General features: G+C 48.8%; 1 protein-coding gene across 2 annotated transcripts in view; it reads left to right on the top strand.

Annotated features, from left to right (window-relative positions):
* Positions 1-4,017: 4,017 nt before the first annotated feature.
* The window catches only part of GKAP1 (G kinase anchoring protein 1), a 30,411-nt gene continuing 10,945 nt past the window's right edge, over positions 4,018-23,483 (top strand). For both annotated transcript variants that reach the window (XM_040417031.1, XM_040417033.1), the window contains exons 1-7: positions 4,018-4,172; positions 7,277-7,349; positions 8,513-8,748; positions 11,200-11,340; positions 12,485-12,562; positions 14,434-14,557; positions 15,673-15,695. In XM_040417031.1, the coding sequence (XP_040272965.1) occupies positions 8,530-8,748; positions 11,200-11,340; positions 12,485-12,562; positions 14,434-14,557; positions 15,673-15,695 (585 nt within the window). In that variant the 5' untranslated portion in view covers positions 4,018-4,172; positions 7,277-7,349; positions 8,513-8,529. The remainder of the gene's footprint in view (positions 4,173-7,276; positions 7,350-8,512; positions 8,749-11,199; positions 11,341-12,484; positions 12,563-14,433; positions 14,558-15,672; positions 15,696-23,483) is intronic.

The raw sequence follows: 23,483 nt of genomic DNA on the forward strand, positions 1-23,483 counted from the left end.
TCCCAGTGAAATCTGCTCTCCAAAAACCATATGGTGTTCCTTTCCTTCTGCGCCCTGCCGTTTGCCCGTACAGCAGTTTACGACTACATATGGGGGGTTTCTGTATACTACAGAATCAGGACAATGAATAATGAGGTTTTATTGGCTGTTAACCCTTGCTTTGTTGCTGGAAAAAAATGGATTAAAATGGAAAATCTTCCAAAAAAGTGAAATTCTGAAATGTCATCTACATTTTCCTTTAATTCTTGTGGAACACTTAAAGGGTTAACAAAGTTTGTAAAATCAGTTTTGAATACCTTGAGAGGTGTCGTTTCTAAAATGGGGCCATTTATGGGTGGTTTCTATTATGCAAGCTCCACAAAGTGACTTCAGACCTGAACTGGTCCTTAAAAATTGGGTTTTGGAAATTTTCTGAAGAATTTCAAGATTTGCTTCTAAAATTCTTAGCCTTCTAACGTCCCCAAAAAAAGAAAATGTAATTTACAAAATGATCCAAACATGAAGTAGACATATGGGGAATGTAAAGCAATAACTATTTTAGGAGGTATCGCTATCTGTTTTAAAAGCAGAGAAATCGAAATTTTTAAAATTGCTAATTTTTCCAAATTTTTGGTAAATTTGGTATTTTTTTATAAATAAAAATGAAACATTTTGACTCAATTTTACCACTGTCATGAAGTACAATACGTGACAAGAAAACAATCTCAGAATGGCCTTTATAAGTAAAAGCGTTTTTTAAATTATTACCACATAAAGGGACACGTGTCAGATTTGCAAAATTAGGCTGGGTCCTGAAAGCAAAAAATGTCCTGAAGGGGTTAAACTCCACTTATTCAGAAGCCCACTTAGTGCAGCAAGCCCAGTAGAGCACTTCAATTTTTACCTCAGGCAGTAGAAGGGCTAGGTGCACCCCTGCCCCTTGCCACAAAGCACTGAGAGAGGGGGGTTGTGTTGGGCGAACTTGTGGTTTTAGGTTCGGAGTACAGGATTAAGAATTCCGTTATGGATTGCACTACCACGGACTATAAGTTATGGTCCACGGTAGCGAAATCCATAACGGAATTCTTTGATAACCCGAACCTTGTACACCGGACTTGAAACCACACGTTCGCTCAACACTAGAGTGTCACCGCCAGCTCTCTGAGAAGGTCTGGCAGACGTTCTTCTGTACCTCTTGCATGATGTTCTTTGTTTTGGTTTCACTTTGTCTTCTCCTTTCCTTCTCCCAGCTGTCACCTATTCACACTAATTGCCTCCCTTTATATTCCCTCCCATACTGCCTCACTTTTCGGTTTATACTACTTCCTGGATTGAAGTTTCACTGCTGGAGACTTCTGTTACTGCTTGTTCAGATAAGTGTTTTCATGTATTGTGTTTCCTTGCTGGCTTGATTCTAGGTGACCCTGACTCCCTCCGTATTAAGTGCAGGGAGCCGGTGGTCATGTCCCCTCACTATTATAGGGTTTTCAGGTGTCACACAGTCTAGGTACGAGGGCATGCAATCGTCTACCTCTGAGACCTTTGTATGAGCTTAGCAGTCAGGGTGAGCTCTTAGGGTTTGGCAGGGGTCACCTTTATGCTCCTTAGTTTGGGATCAAGCCAGTCTGATGTTTATCCATAACTTCCAGCTATCTGCAATATCATCCGTGACATAGAGGGGGGGGGGGGGGGAGGGGGCTCCAGTTGAACCCTTGCACCAGGGCCCATGAGCCTTTAGCTATGTCCCTGCCACAAAAATAACCTGAATCTGAGTGGAAACTGAACAGACTGTATTGTAATCCATGGAGTATGTTCACCCCCGTCCTGTCAGTCATGTGCTGTATCTCCTGTTATTTTTACTGTTTTTACACGTGACTGAAATGCATGGTACAGTACCAGCAAAGTGGACGAGATTTTAAGAAATGTTGTCCGCGCGCTTTGTAGAAAAACCGCAGCAGAAATCTGAAATCTACGGCATGTCCATTTATGCTGTGGATGTTCACCACAGATTCCAGTGGAGAGGGTGAAAGCCACTGGGATTTCTGTGGCACCGCAGCGATCTTTTCAGCTGAATTTTCAAGCACTTGTGGATGTAGTCTTAAAGGGGTCATCCGGTAAATAATAATGAGGACCTATCCTCAGGTTAGCTCATCATTATTTCATCCGCAGGGATCCGAGTCACGGCACCCCCGCCAATCAGCTCTTCCAAAGAGCCGCCAGCTCCCCAAGCACAGTGCCATACATAGCACAGTGGCAGTGCTTGGTATTGCATCTCTTCCCTATTCACTTCAATGGGCAAGTAGCCCATGTGACCGACGTACGCATGGCGGGCGCTTCCATAGAGGCAAGGGGGGCAATTGCCCCCGACTCCTTAGGGGCCCCCAGTCCCGGCCCGCAACTACTATTCTATAATTCTTTTCTGTGTGGGACTGGGACGGACAGGACAGTGTGGCGGCACAGCGGCGCTGAGTAATGTAATTAAACTGTCTGGACCGGAGGGGCCCCCCCGCCGCTCTACCTGCGCTGTGCTGCCTGTCTCTTTAAGAGATTCGAGACGACTGGAGCGGCATGCACGGCACAGGCAGGCACGTCTCGCGTCTGGCTGACGTTGCCACAGGCTCTGCCCCCCAGAGCAGAGAACTTGAAGAAGGAGCAAGCGCCATTGCCAGCCAGCCACAGCCCACAGTCTGACTCTGCCAGCGCCAGGGAAGTCCTGCGGCCCGCCGCCCACAGAAGACAGGCAGCCAGCCAAGTTCCACTTCCAACTAAGTACAGTCTACAGACCAGTTACTGTCTGGTAGGTTGGTTGGTTAAACTTATTGTTCATTAAACTGGATCGGATCCATCCATTCCCAGTTTCCCAAATCCCACTCACTTAGTCCATCAGTGTACTAGCCCGCCCTGCGGCCCTGGTTCTGTTTGGAGTCAGTAGTTGGACTGGAGAAATGTGCATTTGGGGAGGGGGGGGGCAGTTACTGGTACTACCAGTAACTGCCCCCCCCCCCCCCCAAATGCACATTTCTCCAGTCCAACTGTCCAAACAGAACCAGGGCGGGCTAGTAGTACACTGGCACTGGGACGGGTGAGATGGTGCCTGGGATGGATCCCAATCCAGGTTAATCAACCAACCTACCAGTCTGGTAGGTTGGTTGATTAAACTGGATCGGGATCCATCCCAGTCTGGTATGTTGGTTGATTAAACTGCATCGGATCCATCCCAGTCTGGTAGGTTGGTTGATTAAACTGGATCGGATCCATCCCAGTCTGGTATGTTGGTTGATTAAACTGGATCGGATCCATCCCAGGCACCATCTCACCCGTGCCAGTGCCAGTGTACTAGCCCGCCCTGCGGCCCTGGTTCTGTTTGGAGTCAGTTGGACTGGAGAAATGTGCATGTGGGGGGGGGGGGGGGGGGGGCCTTATTGTTTTTCGCCCCAGGGCCCCATTTCACCTAGAACCGGCCCTGGACGTACGCTGATGTCACAGAGCCCCAACCTCTTCTAACAGCTGATTGGTGGGGGACCTCAACTGATCTGCTATTGATGACCATTCCTGAGGATAGGTCATCCATATAATTTACCATATATCCCCTTTTAATGAAAAAATGGGTTACAAACAAAGCAGTCCACAAGGCTAGAAGTCCACGGCGACATGTGTGGCACGAAAAAAAAAAGTGCGACTTGTCCACAACTATTTCTGAGCTGTGATTTGGCTGTAAAAATACAATGGAGTCATAGAATAGTCGCAGTCACATGGCACAGGCTGTGGAACATGAAACATCCATCAGATCTGTGGCATCACAATGGCAGCATGTCCTGAGTCACACTTGACAAGCATTAGATCTAACGTGGTGCAACAGTAGCCTCAGCCTTACTGTGGACACATGACATCACAGGCGCAGATGTGACGTCAATGCATTTTGTCTATTTAGCCACACCCACTTTGGTGCCCTTGTCATGGGGACATTAGGTGCACAGGACAGTATAGTGGCGTCCCATCTCCTGATCCCGCCCAGCGCCTGCGTATCCAGTGGGCGGAGCTTGCCGGCTGCATTCTGCCCCTGCCAGGCTTCCGTAGAGAGAGTAGCTGTGGACAGCAGGTGTTGTGGACGCTGTAAGTTATTACGTCTCCGGCCATTGCCTCATCACAGGGTCACCCGCCGGCGCTGACGTCATACCGGAGCGGAGTGTCAGGTAGGTGGCTGAGGCCCGTTATCTGTGTACGTGAGGGCAGCTCCAGTGCCCGGGTCGGGCAGGACCACCGTGTGTGCGGCCTGTGCTCAGTTACTGGGGACTTTCTGGTGCCCCCGGAATATGCGGCCGTGGACTAGTGAGGGGCTGAGATTGTGCCCGGGCCGAGATCCAGCAGATAAGTCCTGGTCAATAAGACAATGCCCACCTAAACCAGCAAGATACTGGGAAAGCTGGGTGACAACCAGTATAGGTCCCGGCCACTGGAGAGGTTGTGGTCCAGCACTGGGAATCTGCCTAGTCACACACCAGACTAAGTGATCAGGCTTCTGGGAAAGCTGGGTGACAACCAGTATAGGTCCTGGCCACTGGAGAGGTTGTGGTCCAGCACTGGGAATCTGCCTAGTCACACACCAGACTAAGTGATCAGGGTTCTAGGAAAGCTGGGTGACAACCAGTATAGGTCCTGGCCACTGGAGAGGTTGTGGTCCAGCACTGGGAATCTCCCTAGTCACACACCAGACTAAGTGATCAGGCTTCTGGGAAAGCTGGGTGACAACCAGTATAGGTCCTGGCCACTGGAGAGGTTGTGGTCCAGCACTGGGAATCTGCCTAGTCACACACCAGACTCTGGGAAAGCTGGGTGACAGCCTTCAGCGATAACATGGGGTTTCCTCCAGTATTTCCTAAAGTGCGACGAATCTGCCTGGCCCTCCTGCACGTTCCATTTTAATTTTTTTTGCAAAACGTACAAGAATACGGCGTGCAGTGAGATGGATACGTGGATCTTCGAAGAAATGGATGTGTCCATGGTCCCATTGAATTGTATGTGCAGCACAATGAAGAAAATACAGTTCTGTGCATGAGCCCTTAAAGGGGTTGTCTACAATTTACCTTATTTATTTTCTAAACTTTCTGCCCCCCCCCCCCCCCCCCCCCAGCTGGACCTGTTAAGGGAAAAAGGGAATATACTTGGGCTACTTTCAAATCTGCGTTTTTCCTTTCCAGTATTGAGATCCATCATAGGATCTTAATACCGGAGGAAAACGCTTCCGTTTTGTCCCCATTCATTGTCATTGGGGACAAAACTGAACAGAACGAAGTGCACCAAAATGAATTCCGTTCCGTTTGGTTTGCGCTCCCATGCCGGACAAAAAACAACTTCAAGCAGCGTTTTTCTTACTGGCATGGGATGCAGAGCAAGACGGATCTGGCATGAAACGCAATGTAAGTCAATAGGGAGGGGATCCATTTTCTCGGGCACAAAATAAAACTGATCCGGCGCCCATTGTCTTAGGGTACTTTCACACTAGCGTTATTCTTTTCTGGTATTGAAATCCGGTAAAGGGTCTCAATACCGCAAAAGAACGCATCCGGTTTGTTCTAATGCATTCTGAATGGAAAACAATCCGTTCAGTATGCATCAGGATGTCTTCCGTTCAGTCCCTTTTACGGTATTTGATGAACCGCATGTTGCGTTTTATTTTTTTATTATTTTTTGCCAAAATCCCGGAACACTACCACACTTGCTGGATCTGCCATTAATTTCCATTGAAATGTATTGATGCCGGATCCGGTACCAAGTGTTCCGGAAATTACCCATCACCGGATCCGGTTTTCTGGTATGCGCAGTGCTTTCTAGATGTGAAAAAAAAAAATACCGGATCCGTTATTCCGGATGATAGAGGTAAGACGGATCTGGTATTTCAATGCAAAAGTCTAACTGATCCGGAAAAAAAAAAGATATCCGTTTGCATACGGATTTCCGGATCAGAACTGCCTGCCAGATTCTTCTAACACTAGTGTGAAAGTACCCTTACAATGATTTTAGTGCCTGATCCGTCTTGATCATTTTAGGCATAAAGCAGCCTGCCGGATCAGGCAAAAATGTATATGTGAAAGTAGCCTTACCTGCTCCCTTCCACTCTGTGGGTCCAGGGCTGTTTTCACTGCTTTCCAGCCCTTGCATCTAAACTTCCTGCGTGGACGGGGTCACGTGTGACTGACTCCAGCTATGATGTGTCCTCAGTCGTCATTTGCTGCTTGAGAGACACGTCACTGCTGAGGCCAGTCATTGGCAGCAGCACAAGTCACCCCATCTGTGCAAGAAGTTTAGGAAGTGCAGTGACTGGCTCTGGACCCACAGAGTGGAAGGGAGCAGGTAAGTATATTACTCTTCACAGGTCCATTGGCGAGATGAGTTTAAAAATAAAAAGGTCCATCATGGACGACCCTTTGAAAGGGGTGGTCTGGGATTTTCATATCTATGGCCTATCCTCAGGATGGGTAAGCAATATCAGATCAACGGGGGTCTGACTCTCCGGACCCTCTCTGGTCAGCAGCACAAAGAGGCCACGGTGCTCCATGAGTGCTTGGGCCTCTTCCTAGGTTACATGGCCTGGGCGCAGCTCAGTCCCATTCAAGTGAATTGGGCTGAACTACAATGCCAAGCACAGCCGCTATACAATGGACGGCACCGTGCTCGGTGAGCTGCAGGGAGGCTACAGCTCTCATTGGAGCTTCCTCAAACAGCTGATCAGCAGGGGGTACCGGGTGTTGGACCCTCGCTGATCTCATATTGATGAAAGGCCATCTATGTGCAAATCCCAAAGAAGCATTTTTGGTCAGGTGTGCTGAGATGCTGAGGACAATACTTAAGGAAGATTTGACGTCTAGCGTATCTGACCTCCAGCAGTGCCCCACCGGGTAGTGGAAAGGACAACCTGAATTTTGGTCACCTCCATATTCTGGCATTCAGAAATAGGTATATCTTCAAGCACTGATCTATATACACGCAGCAATGTTGATGGTGCCAAGCCTGTTACTGTGACGCAGGTCCCCAACATTTTTGTAAGCCTCAAGTCACTTTCAAATACAACAGGTAGTGGTGAGCCACCGTAACTATTTAGAGGAAAAATGCCTCTTAAAGATATGACTAGTCACTGGCCTTGACCCTAGTACCAAGTCATGTTCTGACCTCCCTTGTTGCCCCCGTGGCTCTCAAGCCTATGAGTAATGCAGCTCTATGGGGCGACAATGGCGTTGCCTCAAGGCAACTAAAGTCATGTCTTATGTTAAACTTCACCTGCTTTTGTTTCTTTCTTCAGATTGGAAACTGGTCACTGAGCCTTTGAGTCTCCACCAAGACCCAAGAACTTACTGTTCAGCTCTCTTCTCAGGGTAAGTATCAGGTTGTAGTGTGACCACCAACTATTGCCTTTCTTTCCAGCTGCAGGATCTTAGGGCTTATGCACATGACCATGTGAGGTCCAGGATACACAGCCCGTGTGTCGGCCTCATCTCCTGGACCAACGGCGGCTCCTCTGACCTGAACTCACTGCATCATAGTACTTTATGATGCAGTGAGCTCAAATCTGGTATTGTCTCTCTTTAGCAAATGGCATTTATCATGTAGAGAAAGTTAATACAAGGCACTTACTAATGTATTGTGATTGTCCATATTGCCTAATTTGCTGGCTTCATATATCTTTCAATCACATCACTGCTCATATCCGGGGATTATGACCACCCTGCATTCCAGCAGTGTTGGCCATGCTTGAACACTATAGGAAAAAGTGCTGCCCTCTCTGGTGGCCGGGACCAAGGGATCGCGCATGCGCACAGCTTCTATCCCAGTCATCTTGTATCTGTCCTGCCCCTGGAAACAAGCGAATCATGAATGAATGAATGAATGAATGAATCAAGCAGCAAAGGAGGCTCCAGTCTGCGATGCCCACAGCCTTCCTCTGTTGTTAAGAATTCCTACTCACCTGCTCCCTGCCACTCTGGTCCTGTATGCTGGGTTCTGTGCGTCCGTCTTCCAGTTCCCGTCTTGTTTACTTCCGGCTTGCAACGGTCACTTGCTCCAGTGCTGCTTACGACTGGCCTTGGGGGGTGGCAAGTGACTCGGCAGTGACAGGCCACTTGGGGATATGTCACTCTTGAGGCCAGTGATTGGCTGCTGCGCCACCAGTCATCCTTGAGAGGAGTGGCAGGGAGCAGGTGAGCGGATTTCTTTCTTTAGGTACAGCACAGTACTGGCCAAAAGTAAAAACTTACCAAAGTCTGGAATAACCCTTTAAGGTGTGAGATGTAAGGTCCTCATGCATATTATATTATGGGCAGCCAAACCCACCAAATGCGGTGGTGCCAGCTGACGAATGTGGGCCTCCCTACTCTCCCTGTAAAGCAGGATGGTTCTTCCGGGAGATGAGCTGTGTCTAGAGGTGTCTGACAGCGGCTTTCTCCTCTCTCCCACATGCAGGCCTCTATTGCCATGGAATGGGACCGGGCACTTTTAGGTACGGTGTAATGTAACCGTTTGGATCACATTTGTTTTTCAGGAAGTCTCTGTTTAGTAATGGCTTCGGCTGTGGTGAGCATGGTCCCCACCACTGCTTCTCGCTTTGCTTTGCTGAAAGTAGACAGCAGCAGTGATTCTGATTCTGAGAAGACAAAGGGCGGCCGCAGTGCAGGAAAACTGCGCGGATCTGCCGCAGCGGGGAAAAACAATACAAATGAGAAAAAGAAGGAGAAGAGGAAGAAAAAGAAGGAACAGCAACAGAGTGAGGCTAATGAGGTAATGGTCGATGGCAGAAAAAACTTTTTATTAGCCCATATTTTCTGATTATTTTTTTTTTATCTTGATAACTTCTCTGAAAGGGGTTTTCCAAGATTTTATTACTGATGACCTATCCTCAGGATAGTTCATCAGTATCTGATTGGTGGGACCCCTGTCAATCAGCTGGTTGAGAAGGCAGTGGCGCTCTCACAACTTTTCCTAGGCCATTCACAACACATTTATTGGTCCCGTGGCCTAGGCACAGCTCAGCCCCATAGAAGTAAATCGGGCTGAGCTGCAATGCTGTGCTTGGTAAGCACGGACAAGGCTGCGGTGCTCACAGAAGTGTCGTTGCCTTCTCAAACAGCTGATCGGTGGGGGTCCCGGGTGTTGTCCTCCTCTTTAGAGTATTTCTCATGGGAATGCTGATTGACTTGGGGATTTGCAAATGACAGTACATTATACATGTGAATTGGGTTTTCAAAGCCCCTTCTACATATAATAGAATAAATCAGCATGGAATTCATAAAAAGGCAGTAGGACTGGTTCCACAATGTCCTGGAAATACCAAAGGCTGGTCAATGTTTCCTCATGATTACCGGACGTGAACGGGCATGGAAGCTAATGGCGCACCATGACACCTGGTGTTAGTCCTGTGGGTCACTGCACTATGCATGATGGCAGTAGGCACTCTCCCGCCCTCCTGCAAACTCTAATGCGGCTATCATTTTTACCAAGGCAGAATATGCTTTCTATTATTTGCCATTCATTCCTCCAATGGGCACTCTCACTGCACCAGTGCAGGCGATGATGATGATGAGAGATTGGTGGCAAACGAGCGCATGAATGGAGTACATGAACGCAGTCCTGCTTCATACAGACGGTTTCTTATGGTCTGCGTGGTCACCGCAGGGACTACTGCAGAACAATTCTGTGATGCTGTGGCTGTCCTTTGAGATACAACAGATCTTATATGGTGACCTTGGCGGGCATCTGTCTGGAGCATTCAGAACCCTCTTTACACATGTGAGTGCCCTTCTCTGACCACTGTAGTGACACCCAGGACCCCTGCTGATGAGCTGTTTGAGAAGCACCAGCACTCGCAGTAGCTCCACTGTCCTTCTTGCAGCTCGCCAAGCACAGCGCCGTTCATTGTATTGCGCTTGTGCTTGGTAACGCACTCACTCGCCGCATTCACTTCTATTGGGTTGAGCTGCGCCTAGGCTGCGTAACCGATGAACATGCCGTCATTAGCTTAGGAGAAGCTCACAAGAGAGCTGCTGCCTTCTCAAACATATCTGTGGGGGTCCCGGGTGTTGGACCTCCACAGATCAGATACTGATGACCTATCTTGAGGTAAGGTCATCAGTAGTAAAATCTCGGAAAACCCCTTTAAAAGCCCAGAGCTTGGGCTACTTTCACACACTCACGTTTTGGGCGGATCCGTAAAAACGGATCCGGTACAATAATACAACTGCATGCATCTGTCATGAACAGATCCGTTTGTATTATCTGTAACATAGACAAGACGGATCCGTCACAAACTCCATTGAAAGTCAATGGGAGACGGATCCGTTTTCTATTGTGTCAGCGAAAAAGGATCCGTCCTGCGCATGGGCAATTGAATCCTCCTGGCATTGTTCATGTCAAATCTGCCCATGCGCAGGATCGTGACTGGGGAGAGTTGTAGCCGCCGTCCAGTGAAGTGAATATTGATGAGCTGGGCGGGGCTTCAGAACGGCAGTTGGGAGCGGCTGGCTGGGCTCATTTTAAGATGAAACGCCGCCCCTTGGGCAGATTGGTGACGAGACAGGCAGGTTATAAAACTTTATATTTCGGTATTTAGAAGGTGGACAGGGGGGATACTTAGATGCTTTTAATAGACTGTATAAGACCTGTAATGTCATATATATATATATATATATATATATATATATATATATATATATATATATAACTATATATGCTGATTTGGCCTGTCAGTGTCCCTTTTAAAGAAAGGCTAACCAGTCAGGAACTCGTACAAGACTGAGCTGCACTAGAGAGATCAGCTGACCCACACTAATGGATCAGTTGTGAGACAGTTGCGTAGTTACTATCGCAAACTAATAGAAAGAAGAAGACAAAACAACAGGAGAATTCCTGCTGATCGTAACAGTTGGCATGTTTGTAGTGCAATTACGTCACAATATTTTAAAATGCCCTTTTAACTATAGTTTAACAATGTGCAGTGTTGTGGAAGGGGATAGCAGTGTACAAATTATTAATAGTCGCACTATTAACACCCAAAATTGCATAGTCTAGGAGGGTGGTCTTCTCGAAGAAGATGGGCAATATGCATAGTATATGATAAAATTTAAAATCTGACACAGGAATTCTGGTTTGGATAACGGTCTTCTCAAAGAGGTGGTCTTTTGGCGAGGTTCTGTTGAGAAAAGCCTGATATTTTGCTTTTTATTTTTTCCACAGCTCAGGAATCTTGCCTTTAAGAAAATTCCCCAAAAATCTTCGCACACCAGTGGTGGGTCTCAGCAGGACTCTGCAGTACACAGTGTGACTAAAAATGTTCAAGGAGATGATTGGCAGCAGTGGCAGCAGAAAGACCAACAGGTACCTTAGTATACGTGTGCCCAGGCCAACAAAGGCATTTAGGTGACACATTATTTCTCCTGCACCTAATACAGTTAAAGTGACATAAAAGTGTACAAATACTGAATGTAGGTTTTTATATAAATATAATGGTTGTCCTTGAGCTAAAAGGGTTTTTCAGGCGTTTAATATTAATGACTTATCCTTGGGATAGGTCATCAATACCTAATCGATGAGGGTCCGACAGCTGGCCCCCCCTCCAATCAGCTATTTGAAGAGGCTGTGGCTGTCTGAGGAGTGCCGTGGCCTCCTCGCAGCCTACCAAGCACAGCTCAGTCCACTGAATGGTGCCTGTACTTGGTATTGCAGCTCAGCTTCATTCTTGAGCTGCAGTTAGGCCATGTGAGCAATATGTTCACTGGCTTTGGAAGAAGCCATGATGTTCATGGGATGCCAAGGCCTCTTCAAACAAATGGTAGGGGGGTGTGGACCACAAAACACATATGGTCGTCTGAATGAGCCCTTAAAGGGAATCTGTCACCAGTTTTATGAGGCTAGGTTCTAACAGCTCCAGCACATGCCAACCCGGTTCCAGTCCCTGGCACTCGCGTCCCTCTGTATCCCTACACTGGCACCACTGTATCTCCCCGTCGTGCCGATCAAAACATAAGGAGGAGGGGAGCAGCCAATAGCAGGCCGCGACGCTGACCAGCTTCCCTAGCGTCACTCGCAAGACTGGTCACTTTTGCAGACTGCTATTGGTTCATATACAGTTGCACCCTTAGGGCTGTTTCACACAAGCGTGTGCAGTCCGGAAATCACGCTCCATGTGTGAGCGTGCTTGTCTGGCAGTAGCGCACAGCATTATCATGATTTATAATGCTGTGTGTCTCTGCATGACCCTATTGCTACAGAATCATACTAACGGCTTTATAAGATGCACCATGCTTAAATATCAGTTATTATACTGGAATAGCTTTTTGTACTGTAGGGACACCATATAACACATGGCATTTCATTAATGCCCATATCTGACAGGGCTCATATAGAAGATGGCAGTTACATTGAGTATGGTAAACGCGATGTAATAGATTGTAGAGTCTATCCATAACTGAGGATGTCTGCTACCTCAGCTTGTCTTATTAATTTATTTTCTTTGCTTCAGATTACATCTGATATGTATGAAGCAGATCTTCAGAAGGCATTAATGCTAAGTAAGCTGGAATATGAAGAACAGAAAAAGGTACCTTATTTCTATGTATGTGAGGTAATGTAGAGCAGTAAGCATCACATTATATTATTCACAAAAATGAAGCGCATGTAGTTTCAGATTCCCCATTGCAGACCCAAATAAGACTTGATTTCTACTAGCTTAGGCTAGCTTCACCCTAGCGCCAAAATCTTCCAGCGGACTGTCCTGGCAGAGGAACAGCCCGCTGTAGTTCATCATATTTGGCATAGCCAGATGCTACCTTTCCCTGCCAGAGCCCATTGGCTATAATGGGACCCGGCCTGTTTCGGCATTAATGCCGAGGTTTGGCCAGAGAAAAATACAGAGTTTGCAGCGGTATTTTTCTGGCCGAATCGCGGGACTAATGCCGGAAACAAGCTGGTTCCCTGCCGAGTCCCATTATAGACAATGGGGTCTGGCAGTGCTCCAGAACTTTCCGGCAATGTTGGATACGATTAACTCTGGCAGCCTGTTTCTCTGCCGCAACAGCCTGTCAGAAGATTTTAGTACTAGTGTGAACCAAGTACAACATATTAGGGTGACAGAGATCGATCACTTGATCACTTTTGGGCTCCAAAAACACCCCATAATCCTACTAAAGTGCTGATTTAAAGCAGCCAGTGTAGGTGCTGGTCTTCGTGCCAGCCAAATGCATACAAATAGCAGAAACATGTTTTTATCATGCTCAGCAGTGATCAATTAGGAATTAAAGGGGTTTTCCCATCTCAGACAATGGGGGCATATCGCTAGGACCCCCACCTATCTCGTAGTGAAAGTGAATTTATTTCTATGGGGCACGGAAAATAGCCAAGTGCTGGCTTGGCTATTTCCGTCGGGCCCCATAGAAGTAAACGGAATCGGTGGCCGCGCAAACTCAGTGCGCCCCCATTAATTTCTATGGCGATTCCAAAAATAGCCGAGCACGCCGTTTAGCTACTTTCGGCAGGCCAATAGGAACGCTTGGTGGTTTCCGGACCTGTCACTACCGGCCACCACTTTGCCGGTTTCATTTTCAGCTGCATTTACGAGATAGGTGCAGGACCCACCTCCTAGCTATATGCCCACGTTGTCTGAGATGGGAGTACCCCTTTAACTGCTGGACTGCTAATGACTAATAATAAAGTTGGCTGTTTATGAGCAGCAGGTAACAGTTGCGTCATAATGGTGTAAAGGTAGAATTCAGGTAGATCCCTAAACAAAGGGGTCTCGCCTATTGTCTGTGATGCTCCAAATCTTGAGGTTCCCTCTTGGTGTAAAGGTCCCTTCACCTGACCCCTTGTAGCAAGAAATTGTTGGGAAGGATGCATTCCTTCCCAACAATCGCCTGCTCGTCAGTGGATGTGACCACTACATATACATGCAGCAATCTCCTCCACAGTATGGGGAGAAGAGATCGCTAATGCCATCACTCGTCCCCATACTGAATCATTGTTTGCTGGCAGCAGAGGCTGTTTAGCCCCAAAGGTCCTATCGCCTGATTCTTCGGCATTCTTTACACTGGCAGATTATCGCTAAAGAGCATCCGTACGAACATCAGGCAATGTGAATGGTACATAAGAGAATGTTCCTAGCCAGAGAAGACATGACTCTTGGTGGTATTTAAGTCCTCTTTTAAGCAAAACCCAGAAGTTTATTTGATAGTAAAAAAAAACAGTAACTTGCGCCTTACAATCTACAATTACAGTTCATCCAATATCGTTGCACTATGTGTAAAGCAAAGACCTACATATCCTCATAGCTTGCCAAATAGAAGTAGTAACCTTTGCATAAGAAGCCAAAAATCCCTTTCTCTGAATAAATCGGGTGCCCTATGACATGTAGACATCTAGCTCCTATTTCCACTTAAGGATATGTTTAATCATAGACTATCTCACTGTTTTAAGGAAAATGACAGTGGAGAAAATGTATCACCTCAATCAAAAAGAGCAAATAAAAAGGATAAACGAAAGAACCATCAAGGGAAAGACAAGCCTCTCACAGTGCCTCTGAAAGACTTCCAATCAGAAGGTAAGTACTTCACAACATGGTTGTTACCGGAAATGTTAGGGGATTGGATTTGGGTTAGAGACCATAACATACACCTAGGCTTCAATGTCACATTTGTGATGCACCACCCTGGTTTACTGCATAGCGGAGGTTTTTGATCTTACAGCTTGGTTATATGTCCTGAATTTATAGCAAAATGATTAATATGACATAACCACACTTAAAACATGTAAAAATTACCCACATTTTAGAAGTTCAATTTTTTTTTATTAACACAGACCACGGTTGGCGTCCGTGTGCGTTCCACTATTTGCGGAACTGCACAGACAGCCAATGATATAACTTCCTATTCTTGTCTGCAAAAAGGACAAGAATAGGACAGGTTATAATTATATAATTTATTTTTTTTTGCGGACTACGGAACGGAGCAACGGATGCGGACAGCACACAGAGTGCTGTCTGCATCTTTTGTGGCCCCATTGAAGTAAATGGGTCCGCATCCAAGCCGCAAAAACTGCGGCTCGGATGCGGACCAAAACAGCGGTCGTGTGCATGAGGCCTAAAACTTAATCCCACCACGCAGCAGAAGGCCTTTTGTCCTTATCTGTGAGCTATGTAACCACCTTCACTCCTCAGCTGCTGCATTTGTAGGGATCAAGATGGCAGCAGTGACATGATTCACCCATGTGCTGTCCCTGGACTAATACTTTTCTGTGCTAAGCACAAGCGCAAGCACCGAAGAGGATCAGCACAGAAAGTGGTGAAGTGGGTGTATCTTGCCACTGTCACTATCTTGTGCCCTAGGGATGCAGCGGCCAAGGAGCGAAGGTGACTACCTAGCCCACAGATGGAGACCCAGGGGCCTTCAGGGGCGCGGCAGGTGTAAGTTATGATGTGATTTACAGATTTGTCACACAAAAAAAATAGATTAGAGGCTGCTGGAAAATATTTTAAGAAATTGGCCTGCCCCTTTAATGATATAAAATACCTATTCTTCCTCAGGTAGCATTGTAACAGTACTGAGTGACAGTAAGAGAAGGGTCTAATCAACAATGATGTGTAAGATACTAATAAATTACCTACATGAGCCTTCTATGGCACAGTTTGAAATTCATTGTTCTTTTTTTTGTTTCCAGAACAGTCAGTGAAAAAAACTGAGGTATGTTTATTGCATGAGGCGAAGTGTAATAATACACATTCTTGTACCAGAATTTACAGATGACCGGTTTTGCTACGGTATCTTTATTTTTTCATTTAATTTTACAGTAGGTTTTCATTTAAATGTTCTTAAGCAGAACAGGCGTTTTGTAACATATACATCATCTGGAAACCAGTGCCACATGGAGATTAGGCTACTTTCACACTAGCGTTCAGAGCGGGTCCGTCTGATGTCTGCTCAGACGGATCCGCTCCTATAATGCAGACGTTTGTATCCGTTCAGAACGGATCCGTCTGCATTATAACTTAGAAAAAATTCTAAGTGTGAAAGTAGCCTGAACGGATCCGTCCAGACTTTACATTGAAAGTCAATGGGGGCGGATCCGTTTGAAGATTGAGCCATATTGTGTCATCTTCAAACGGATCCGTCCCCATTGACTTACATTGTAAGTCTGGACGGATCCGCTTGCCTCCGCACGGCCAGGCGGACACCCGAACGCTGCAAGCAGCGTTCAGGTGTCCGCTTGCTGAGCGGAGCGGGGGCTGAACGCCGCTAGACTGATGCATTCTGAGCGGATCCGCGTCCACTCAGAATGCATTAGAGCTGGAAGGATGCGTTCGGGGCCGCTTGTGAGCCCCTTCAAACGGAGCTCACGAGCGGACACCCGAACGCAGGTGTGAAAGTAGCCTTAAAGGGGTTGCCCGCTTCATACTTAAATGTACCTAACAAACTCTGCATTAATGACCATGGTGTTATTCCTCTACTGCAAACTAGACGTTCCCTGTGCACACAGGAAAACTGCTAAAATTGCCAGATAAAAGTGATAAAATGACCAGAGATCTGTATCTGCCATTTTAGGGGTTTTCATCTGTGTATCAGGAATATCTAGTTTGCCGTTCTCCCAGAGACTGGATTCCTTGCACTGTACTTAAAGTAGAGGAGAAGCTGCTTCTTAAGCTTTTCTTACTCATTCATAAGTATGCCACAGGATAATGGAGGATATTACACAGAGATGCCAGCCTGTTATGGTTATGAATTTGGCTAAGATCTAAATCTCCTATGTAGCTGTGCAGTCTCTTTAGGATGGGTTCACACGAGCGTGTCCGGATTAGTTCCGGATGCGTCCCGGTGTGTTGCGGCAAACCCGCGCGAGTAGGAATGCAATTGCAGTTAGTTTTGACTGCGATTGCGTTCCGATGTTCAGTTTTTATCGCGCGTGTGCAATGTGTTTTGCACGCGCGTGATAAAAAAACGACTGTGGTACCCAGACCCGAACTTCTTCACTGAAGTTCAGGTTTGGGTTCGGTGTTGTGTAGATGTTATTATTTCTCGTTCATTCCATTGGGGGACACAGACCATGGGTATAGCTTAGAGATATTACTAGGAGGGACACTATGCAAAAAAAGAAGCTCCTCCTCCTCGGGCTATACCCCCAGGCACCTCCAGGAGAACTTCAGTCTTTGCTTAGTGTCCGTTCAAGGAGGTTGACATTTATTCTTCTCCTGTTTGTTATTTTTTTTCTGGTTTCAGATGGGGACGCAGGTCAGCATTGCGCTTTCCTGGCCCCTGTGGAGGGTCTGCCACGGTCTTCTGAAGGTTCCTGGCTACCTCCCATTCCCCCACAGAAGAAAAGTGGATCCAGGCTCGACATGTTAGCTCTGGCATCCCACCAGCTGCTGGGACACCTGCTGCCTACCCTCCACCAGAGCACTGCTCTCCTTGATTGGAGTCAGACGTCTGAAGAGGTGAATCCCTGCTGGTCTGGACATCGAGGGAGCATGCTGTGCAGATAAGTATTGCCTGCTTCAATCTCCCTCCTTCCCCCCCCTCCCCCCACCCCTTCATGTCGTCTGTCTGGCGCTCTGTGACCTGAGGTGAGCTAGAGAAGGACCGGCTGGGGGCATTTTTTCCCGTTGGGAGGGGGCCTTCTGGGGAGGGCTGGTGATTCCACTGACTCTGGGAACAGGTTGCGTTTCCCTACCTGCCTGCAGCTCAGACTATGGCCGCATCGGCAGCAATCTTGGCACTGAAGGAGTGTATTTTATTTTATCTTATGGCCACTGCGCTCTCTGCAGCTCCCGCCGGCCTGCTCCTCCCGATATTAACCCCCGTTGCGCCGTATCTGGCGAAGGGGTGTATTTTGAAATGCGCGCGCTTATTTCGCGCCGCAATGACGCGTCCAAGGGGGCGGAGCCTCGGCGTCCAGCTCTGTCTCTCCCTACGCCGGAGACTCTGCTGGATTGCGGCCGTGCAGCTCCTCAGTTCTCGGTGACCGGAGACTTCTGCTGTTGCCTGGGTGGTAGGAATTGCAGCAACCTGGTAGGAAATCTTTTTTGGAATACCATCATGCCTAAACCTGGGGCCCCTAAGCCTTCCAAGGCTTCCTCTCGGGCTCCACTGGAGTCATGTAAAATATGCCTTAGGTCTTTTTCTGTCACTGGTTCCTGTGACTCATGCCCTGCTCCTGGACAGGATCAGCCTCCTTCTCTTGCTCAGCCCGGTCCTCCCTCTGCCCCTGCGGATCCAGCGGTACCCGCCTGGGCCTCCGCCATGTCTAATGCGGCAGCTGATCTGGCCTTAGTTGCCAAGACAGCCATGTCCTTCATGGAGCGCATGGCGGCTACTACTCCAGTGGCATCCACCACTCCATCCCCTCTCAGTGACTCTCACAGAGGGCGTCTGACTTCTAAAAGGCAGCGTGAGCGGCAGCATTCCTCCTCGGATGACTCCGCTTCTCCCCCTCGCCTTGAGGCATGCCCGGTTGACTCTCCCCCTCGCAGGGAGCGCAAATCCGATGGGGAATTGTCCGGATCGGACGAAGTCACGGAGCGGGAACCCCTGCCTAAGCTTTCCACCATGGTAACCGAGTTGGTGGCAGCTGTTCGTGACACTTTTAATATACAAGGGGATTCTCCTCCCTCCACTAGTCGGGAGTTCTCCCTTTTTCCACCCAAGAAACAGGAGTCCGCCGTGTTCCCTATTCATGAGGAATTCACTGCGGTCCTATCAAAAGCTTGGGATCGACCTAATCAAAAATTTTCGGCCACCAAGCGTATGGATACGCTTTATCCTTTTCCAGCTGACACAGTGAAAAAGTGGACTTCTTCCCCTAAGGTAGATCCTCCGGTGGCCAGGTTAGCCAAGAACACGGCCCTTCCCGTCCTAGATGGTTCCTCTCTGCAGGATGCGGTGGACAGACGTTTGGATTCACTTTCCAAGTCCATCTTCTCGCTGGCGGGCGCTTCCCTGCGACCGGCCTTTGCGTCGGCTTGGGTCGCCAGAGCCCTTACAACGTGGTTGCAGCGCCACCACCAGGATCTGTCAGAGCAGGACGCCTCTGCAGATACTCTGGATTTTATCATCCAGATGTCTCAAGCGTCTAAATATCTCTGTGAGGCTTCAATGGACATCGGCTCCCTCTTTGCCCGTATTTCGGCCCTCTCTGTCATTCAGCGCAGGGAGGTCTGGCTGAAGGTGTGGGATGCTGATGCCTCATCCAAGCGTTCCCTCGCTAACCTTCCCTTTGAAGGGTCCAGGCTCTTTGGGGCTCAACTAGATGAATTCATTTCTGCCGCAACAGGGGGCAAGAGCACTCATCTACCCCAGCCCAGGACCAAGCGTCCCTTTCGGTCTCGGCCTTCAGGTTTCCGGGGCCAGTCCTTTCGTCGCTTCTCCACTGCCAGGACGCCGTCGTCCTCATCAGCAGGGGGATCCCAGGACTCCCGCAAGAAGCCTTTCTTCAAGCCCCAGCCCTCTTGGCGGCCTCGGGCGCAGTCAGCCCGTCCTCCTGCTCCCAAGCAACCCTCCGCATGAAGGAGTGCCCCCATCCCTCGTGGTGGGGGGCCGTCTGCTCTCCTTTCAACAGGTCTGGAGGGCTCACGTTCAGGACGCCTGGGCTCTGGAAGTGGTGACGTCCGGCTACAAGTTGGAGTTCGCGTCCAGCCCGCCGGAACGTTTTTTCCCTTCTCGCGTTCCGGGGGATCCAGCCAGGGCCTCGGACCTCTCTTTTGCGGTCTCCTCTCTTCTGGACCGTGGTGTCATTTCCCCCGTTCCCCCAGAAGAGCAAGGGACAGGTTTTTACTCAAACCTGTTCGTTGTTCCAAAGAAAGAGGGGTCAGTACGTCCAATCTTGGATCTAAAACTTCTCAACAAGTTTCTACGGGTGCGGAAGTTTCGCATGGAGTCCCTTCGCTCCGTGATTGCTTCTCTGCTTCCAGGAGAATTTCTCGCGTCTGTGGACATTCAAGACGCCTACTTGCACGTCCCTATTGCAGAGTCCCACCATCGCTTTCTGCGCTTTGCCATAGGGGGGCGTCATTACCAGTTCGTCGCCCTACCTTTTGGGTTGGCAACCGCCCCTCGAGTTTTTACGAAGATTCTGGCGCCTCTCATGGCGCTTCTTCGCACCAGGGGCATCTCTTTGTTACCATACCTAGACGACATCTTGATAAAAGCTCCGTCTCTTCCACAGGCCGAGGACAGCGTCCGAATCACGGTTCAATCCCTGGAACGGTTCAGATGGCTGATCAATCTCCCCAAGTCCTCTCTGCACCCCTCCCAGAGACTCTCGTTCCTGGGGATGATCTTGGACACCTCGATTTCTCGGGTGTTTCTTCCAGATTCCAAGGCTTCCCAGATTCGTCTGGCGGTGGTGCTCCTTCTACGCTCTCCACGTCCCACCATTCGGGAGTGCATGCGGGTGCTGGGCCTTATGGTCTCCTCTTTCGAGGCGATTCCGTACGCCTAATTTCACACTCGTCCGCTACAACAGATGATCCTTGCCCTCTGGAACAAGAACCCTCGGGGTCTAGACACTCCTGTTGGTCTGTCCCGGCAAGTTCGAGCGTCTCTCCCTTGGTGGCAGTCTCCCCTGAACCTATCGTCAGGAAAGTCCTTCCTTCCGTTCTCCTGGACGATAGTCACCACCGACGCCAGCCTCATCGGTTGGGGAGGTGTTCTCCGGAACCTCACAGTTCAGGGTGTCTGGTCGACGGAGGAATCCCGTCTCCCGATAAACGTTTTGGAGTTGAGGGCGATTTTCCACTCCCTCTCCCATTGGACTCCTCTCCTTGCGTCTCGCCCGGTGCGGGTTCAGTCGGACAATGCCACGGCTGTGGCTTATGTCAACCATCAGGGCGGGACTCGCAGTCGGGCAGTAATGCGGGAAGTAGCGAGGATCCTCTTATGGGCGGAGTCTCATGTTCCAGTATTGTCGGCAGTGTACATCCCGGGAGTCGACAATTGGACGGCGGATTTTCTGAGTCGCACCAAGGTGGATCCGGGAGAGTGGTCTCTCCATCCGGAGGTGTTCGAGGACATCTGCCACCGATGGGGCCGTCCGGACGTAGATTTGATGGCTTCCCGGCTCAACCACAAGGTGCCGGTGTATCTTGCCCGCGCTCGAGACCCACGGGCGGGCGGGGTGGACGCGCTGGTATTTCCATGGCAGCGGTTCAGCCTCCTTTACGTCTTCCCTCCGATTCCTCTGTTGCCGAAGGTGCTGCGCAAGATCGAGGCGGAGGGGATACCAACCATTCTCGTCGCTCCGGATTGGCCTCGCCGCCCCTGGTTCTCCAGCGTCGCTCGTATGTTGGCGGACGTTCCGTGGCCTCTGACCGACAGAGAGGATCTCTTGTCTCAGGGGCCGCTCTTCCACCAGAATTCACGGCAGCTGCGTTTAACGGCGTGGCTGTTGAGACTGCCATCCTGAGGAAGAGAGGCTTCTCTGATGCGGTGGTGAGAACCATGATCAGGGCTCGGAAGCCGGCTTCTTCACGAATCTATTATCGCACCTGGAAGGCCTTCCTGGTTTTTTGTGAGAAATCGGGCTACTCGCCCCTACGTTTCTCTGTCCCAGTGGTGCTGTCCTTTCTCCAGTCCGGCCTCGACATGGGTCTGTCGCTCAGTTCTTTGAAGGGTCAGGTTTCTGCTTTGGCTATCTTTTTTCAGAGGTCCATTGCCTTTTTGAGACCTGTAAAAACCTTCCTGCAGGGGGTGGCGCATTCTGTTCCCCCGTATGTGCCTCCCTTGCCCCCCTGGGATCTCAACTTGGTTCTGCGCGCCCTTCAGGCGGCGCCTTTTGAACCTCTGAGGGAGGTCTCTCTGGTTTTACTCACCTGGAAGGTAGTTTTTCTGGTGGCCATAACCTCCATCAGGCGAGTTTCGGAGCTGGCCGCACTTTCCTGCCGGGAACCTTTTCTGGTCTTTCACCAGGATAAGGTGGTGCTCAGACCGGTGCCTTCTTTTTTGCCCAAGGTGGTTTCTCCCTTCCACCTTAACGAGGATCTTGTCCTGCCCTCTTTTTGTCCTTCTCCGGCGAACCCCAAGGAATGCGCTCTCCACTCCCTGGACGTCGTCAGGGCCCTGAAGGTGTACCTGGGGGCTACCGCTTCCTTCCGGCGTTCAGACTCTCTCTTTGTGATTCCTGAAGGGTCCCGTAAGGGCCTGGCGGCTTCCAAGGTCACCGTGGCGCGGTGGATCCGTTCCGCTATTGCTGCGGCATATCGCGCTCGTGGCCATGTTCCGCCGTCGCGGATTACCGCTCACTCCACAAGGGCAGTGGGAGCTTCCTGGGCTAGACGCAATCGCGCATCCGTTTCCCAGTTGTGTAAGGCGGCCACTTGGTCGTCCTTACATACTTTCACAAAGTTTTATCAGTTACACTCTCTGGCCTCGGCTGATGCTGCTCTTGGGCGCAGGGTATTGCAGGCTGTGGTTCCGGTTTGACTACTGGACGTTTATTCCTGGCGGTGTTGGATTTGTTCTTTTTTCCCACCCCATGGACTGCTTTGGGACGTCCCATGGTCTGTGTCCCCCAATGGAATGAACGAGAAAAGGAGATTTTTGTGAAACTCACCTGTAAAATCTTTTTCTCGTAATTTCCATTGGGGGACACAGCTCCCGCCCCTTTTTTGGTTTACGCCTTTATGGTGTGCTGTGTGATGGTTTCCATAGTGTTTTGTTTCCGTTCTCCTTCTCCTACTGCTTTTGCAACGACTGAAGTTCTCCTGGAGGTGCCTGGGGGTATAGCCCGAGGAGGAGGAGCTTCTTTTTTTGCATAGTGTCCCTCCTAGTAATATCTCTAAGCTATACCCATGGTCTGTGTCCTCCAATGGAAATTACGAGAAAAAGATTTTACAGGTGAGTTTCACAAAAATCTCCTTTTTCCCTTATAACATGGTTATAAGGGAAAATAATAGCATTCTGAATACAGAATGCTTAGTAGGTGATCAATTGAGGGTTAAAAAAATAAAATAAATAACTCACCTTGTCCTCTTGTTCGCGTAGTTCTCCCGGTCTTTAGTTCTTTAAAAAGATGAACCATGGGCTAAAGGACCTTTGGTGACGTCAGATCACATGCTCCAATCACATGGTACATCACCGCGGTGATGGTGTGCTAGGTCAGTGATAGGCAGTGATAGGCAAAACTGCGGCTCTCCAGCTGTTGCAAAACTACAACTCCCACCATGCCCTGCTGTAGGCAGTCTTTGCATGCTGGGAGTTGTAGTTCTGCAAAAGCTGGAGAGCCGCAGTTTGCCTATCACTGTGCTAGGTAATAGGTTGAGCAGTGTATTATATGTCTCAGTTCACACTACTTATTTGTAGTAAAGTTCACCGGTAACTTTGCTCTGGAATGACAAATTAAAAAAATATATAAAGACATTTTGCAAGAAATTTTAGGAAAACATTTTTTTTGATCTTTTTCCTGAAAATTATTTTAGTGGACAATAATTTGTTTTTAGTTTGTCTAAAATGTAAAAGGGTATTTTTTATTTAATTTTTTTGCTG

This window comes from Bufo bufo, chromosome 2, assembly GCF_905171765.1.
Source record: "Bufo bufo chromosome 2, aBufBuf1.1, whole genome shotgun sequence".
Lineage (NCBI taxonomy): Eukaryota > Metazoa > Chordata > Amphibia > Anura > Bufonidae > Bufo > Bufo bufo.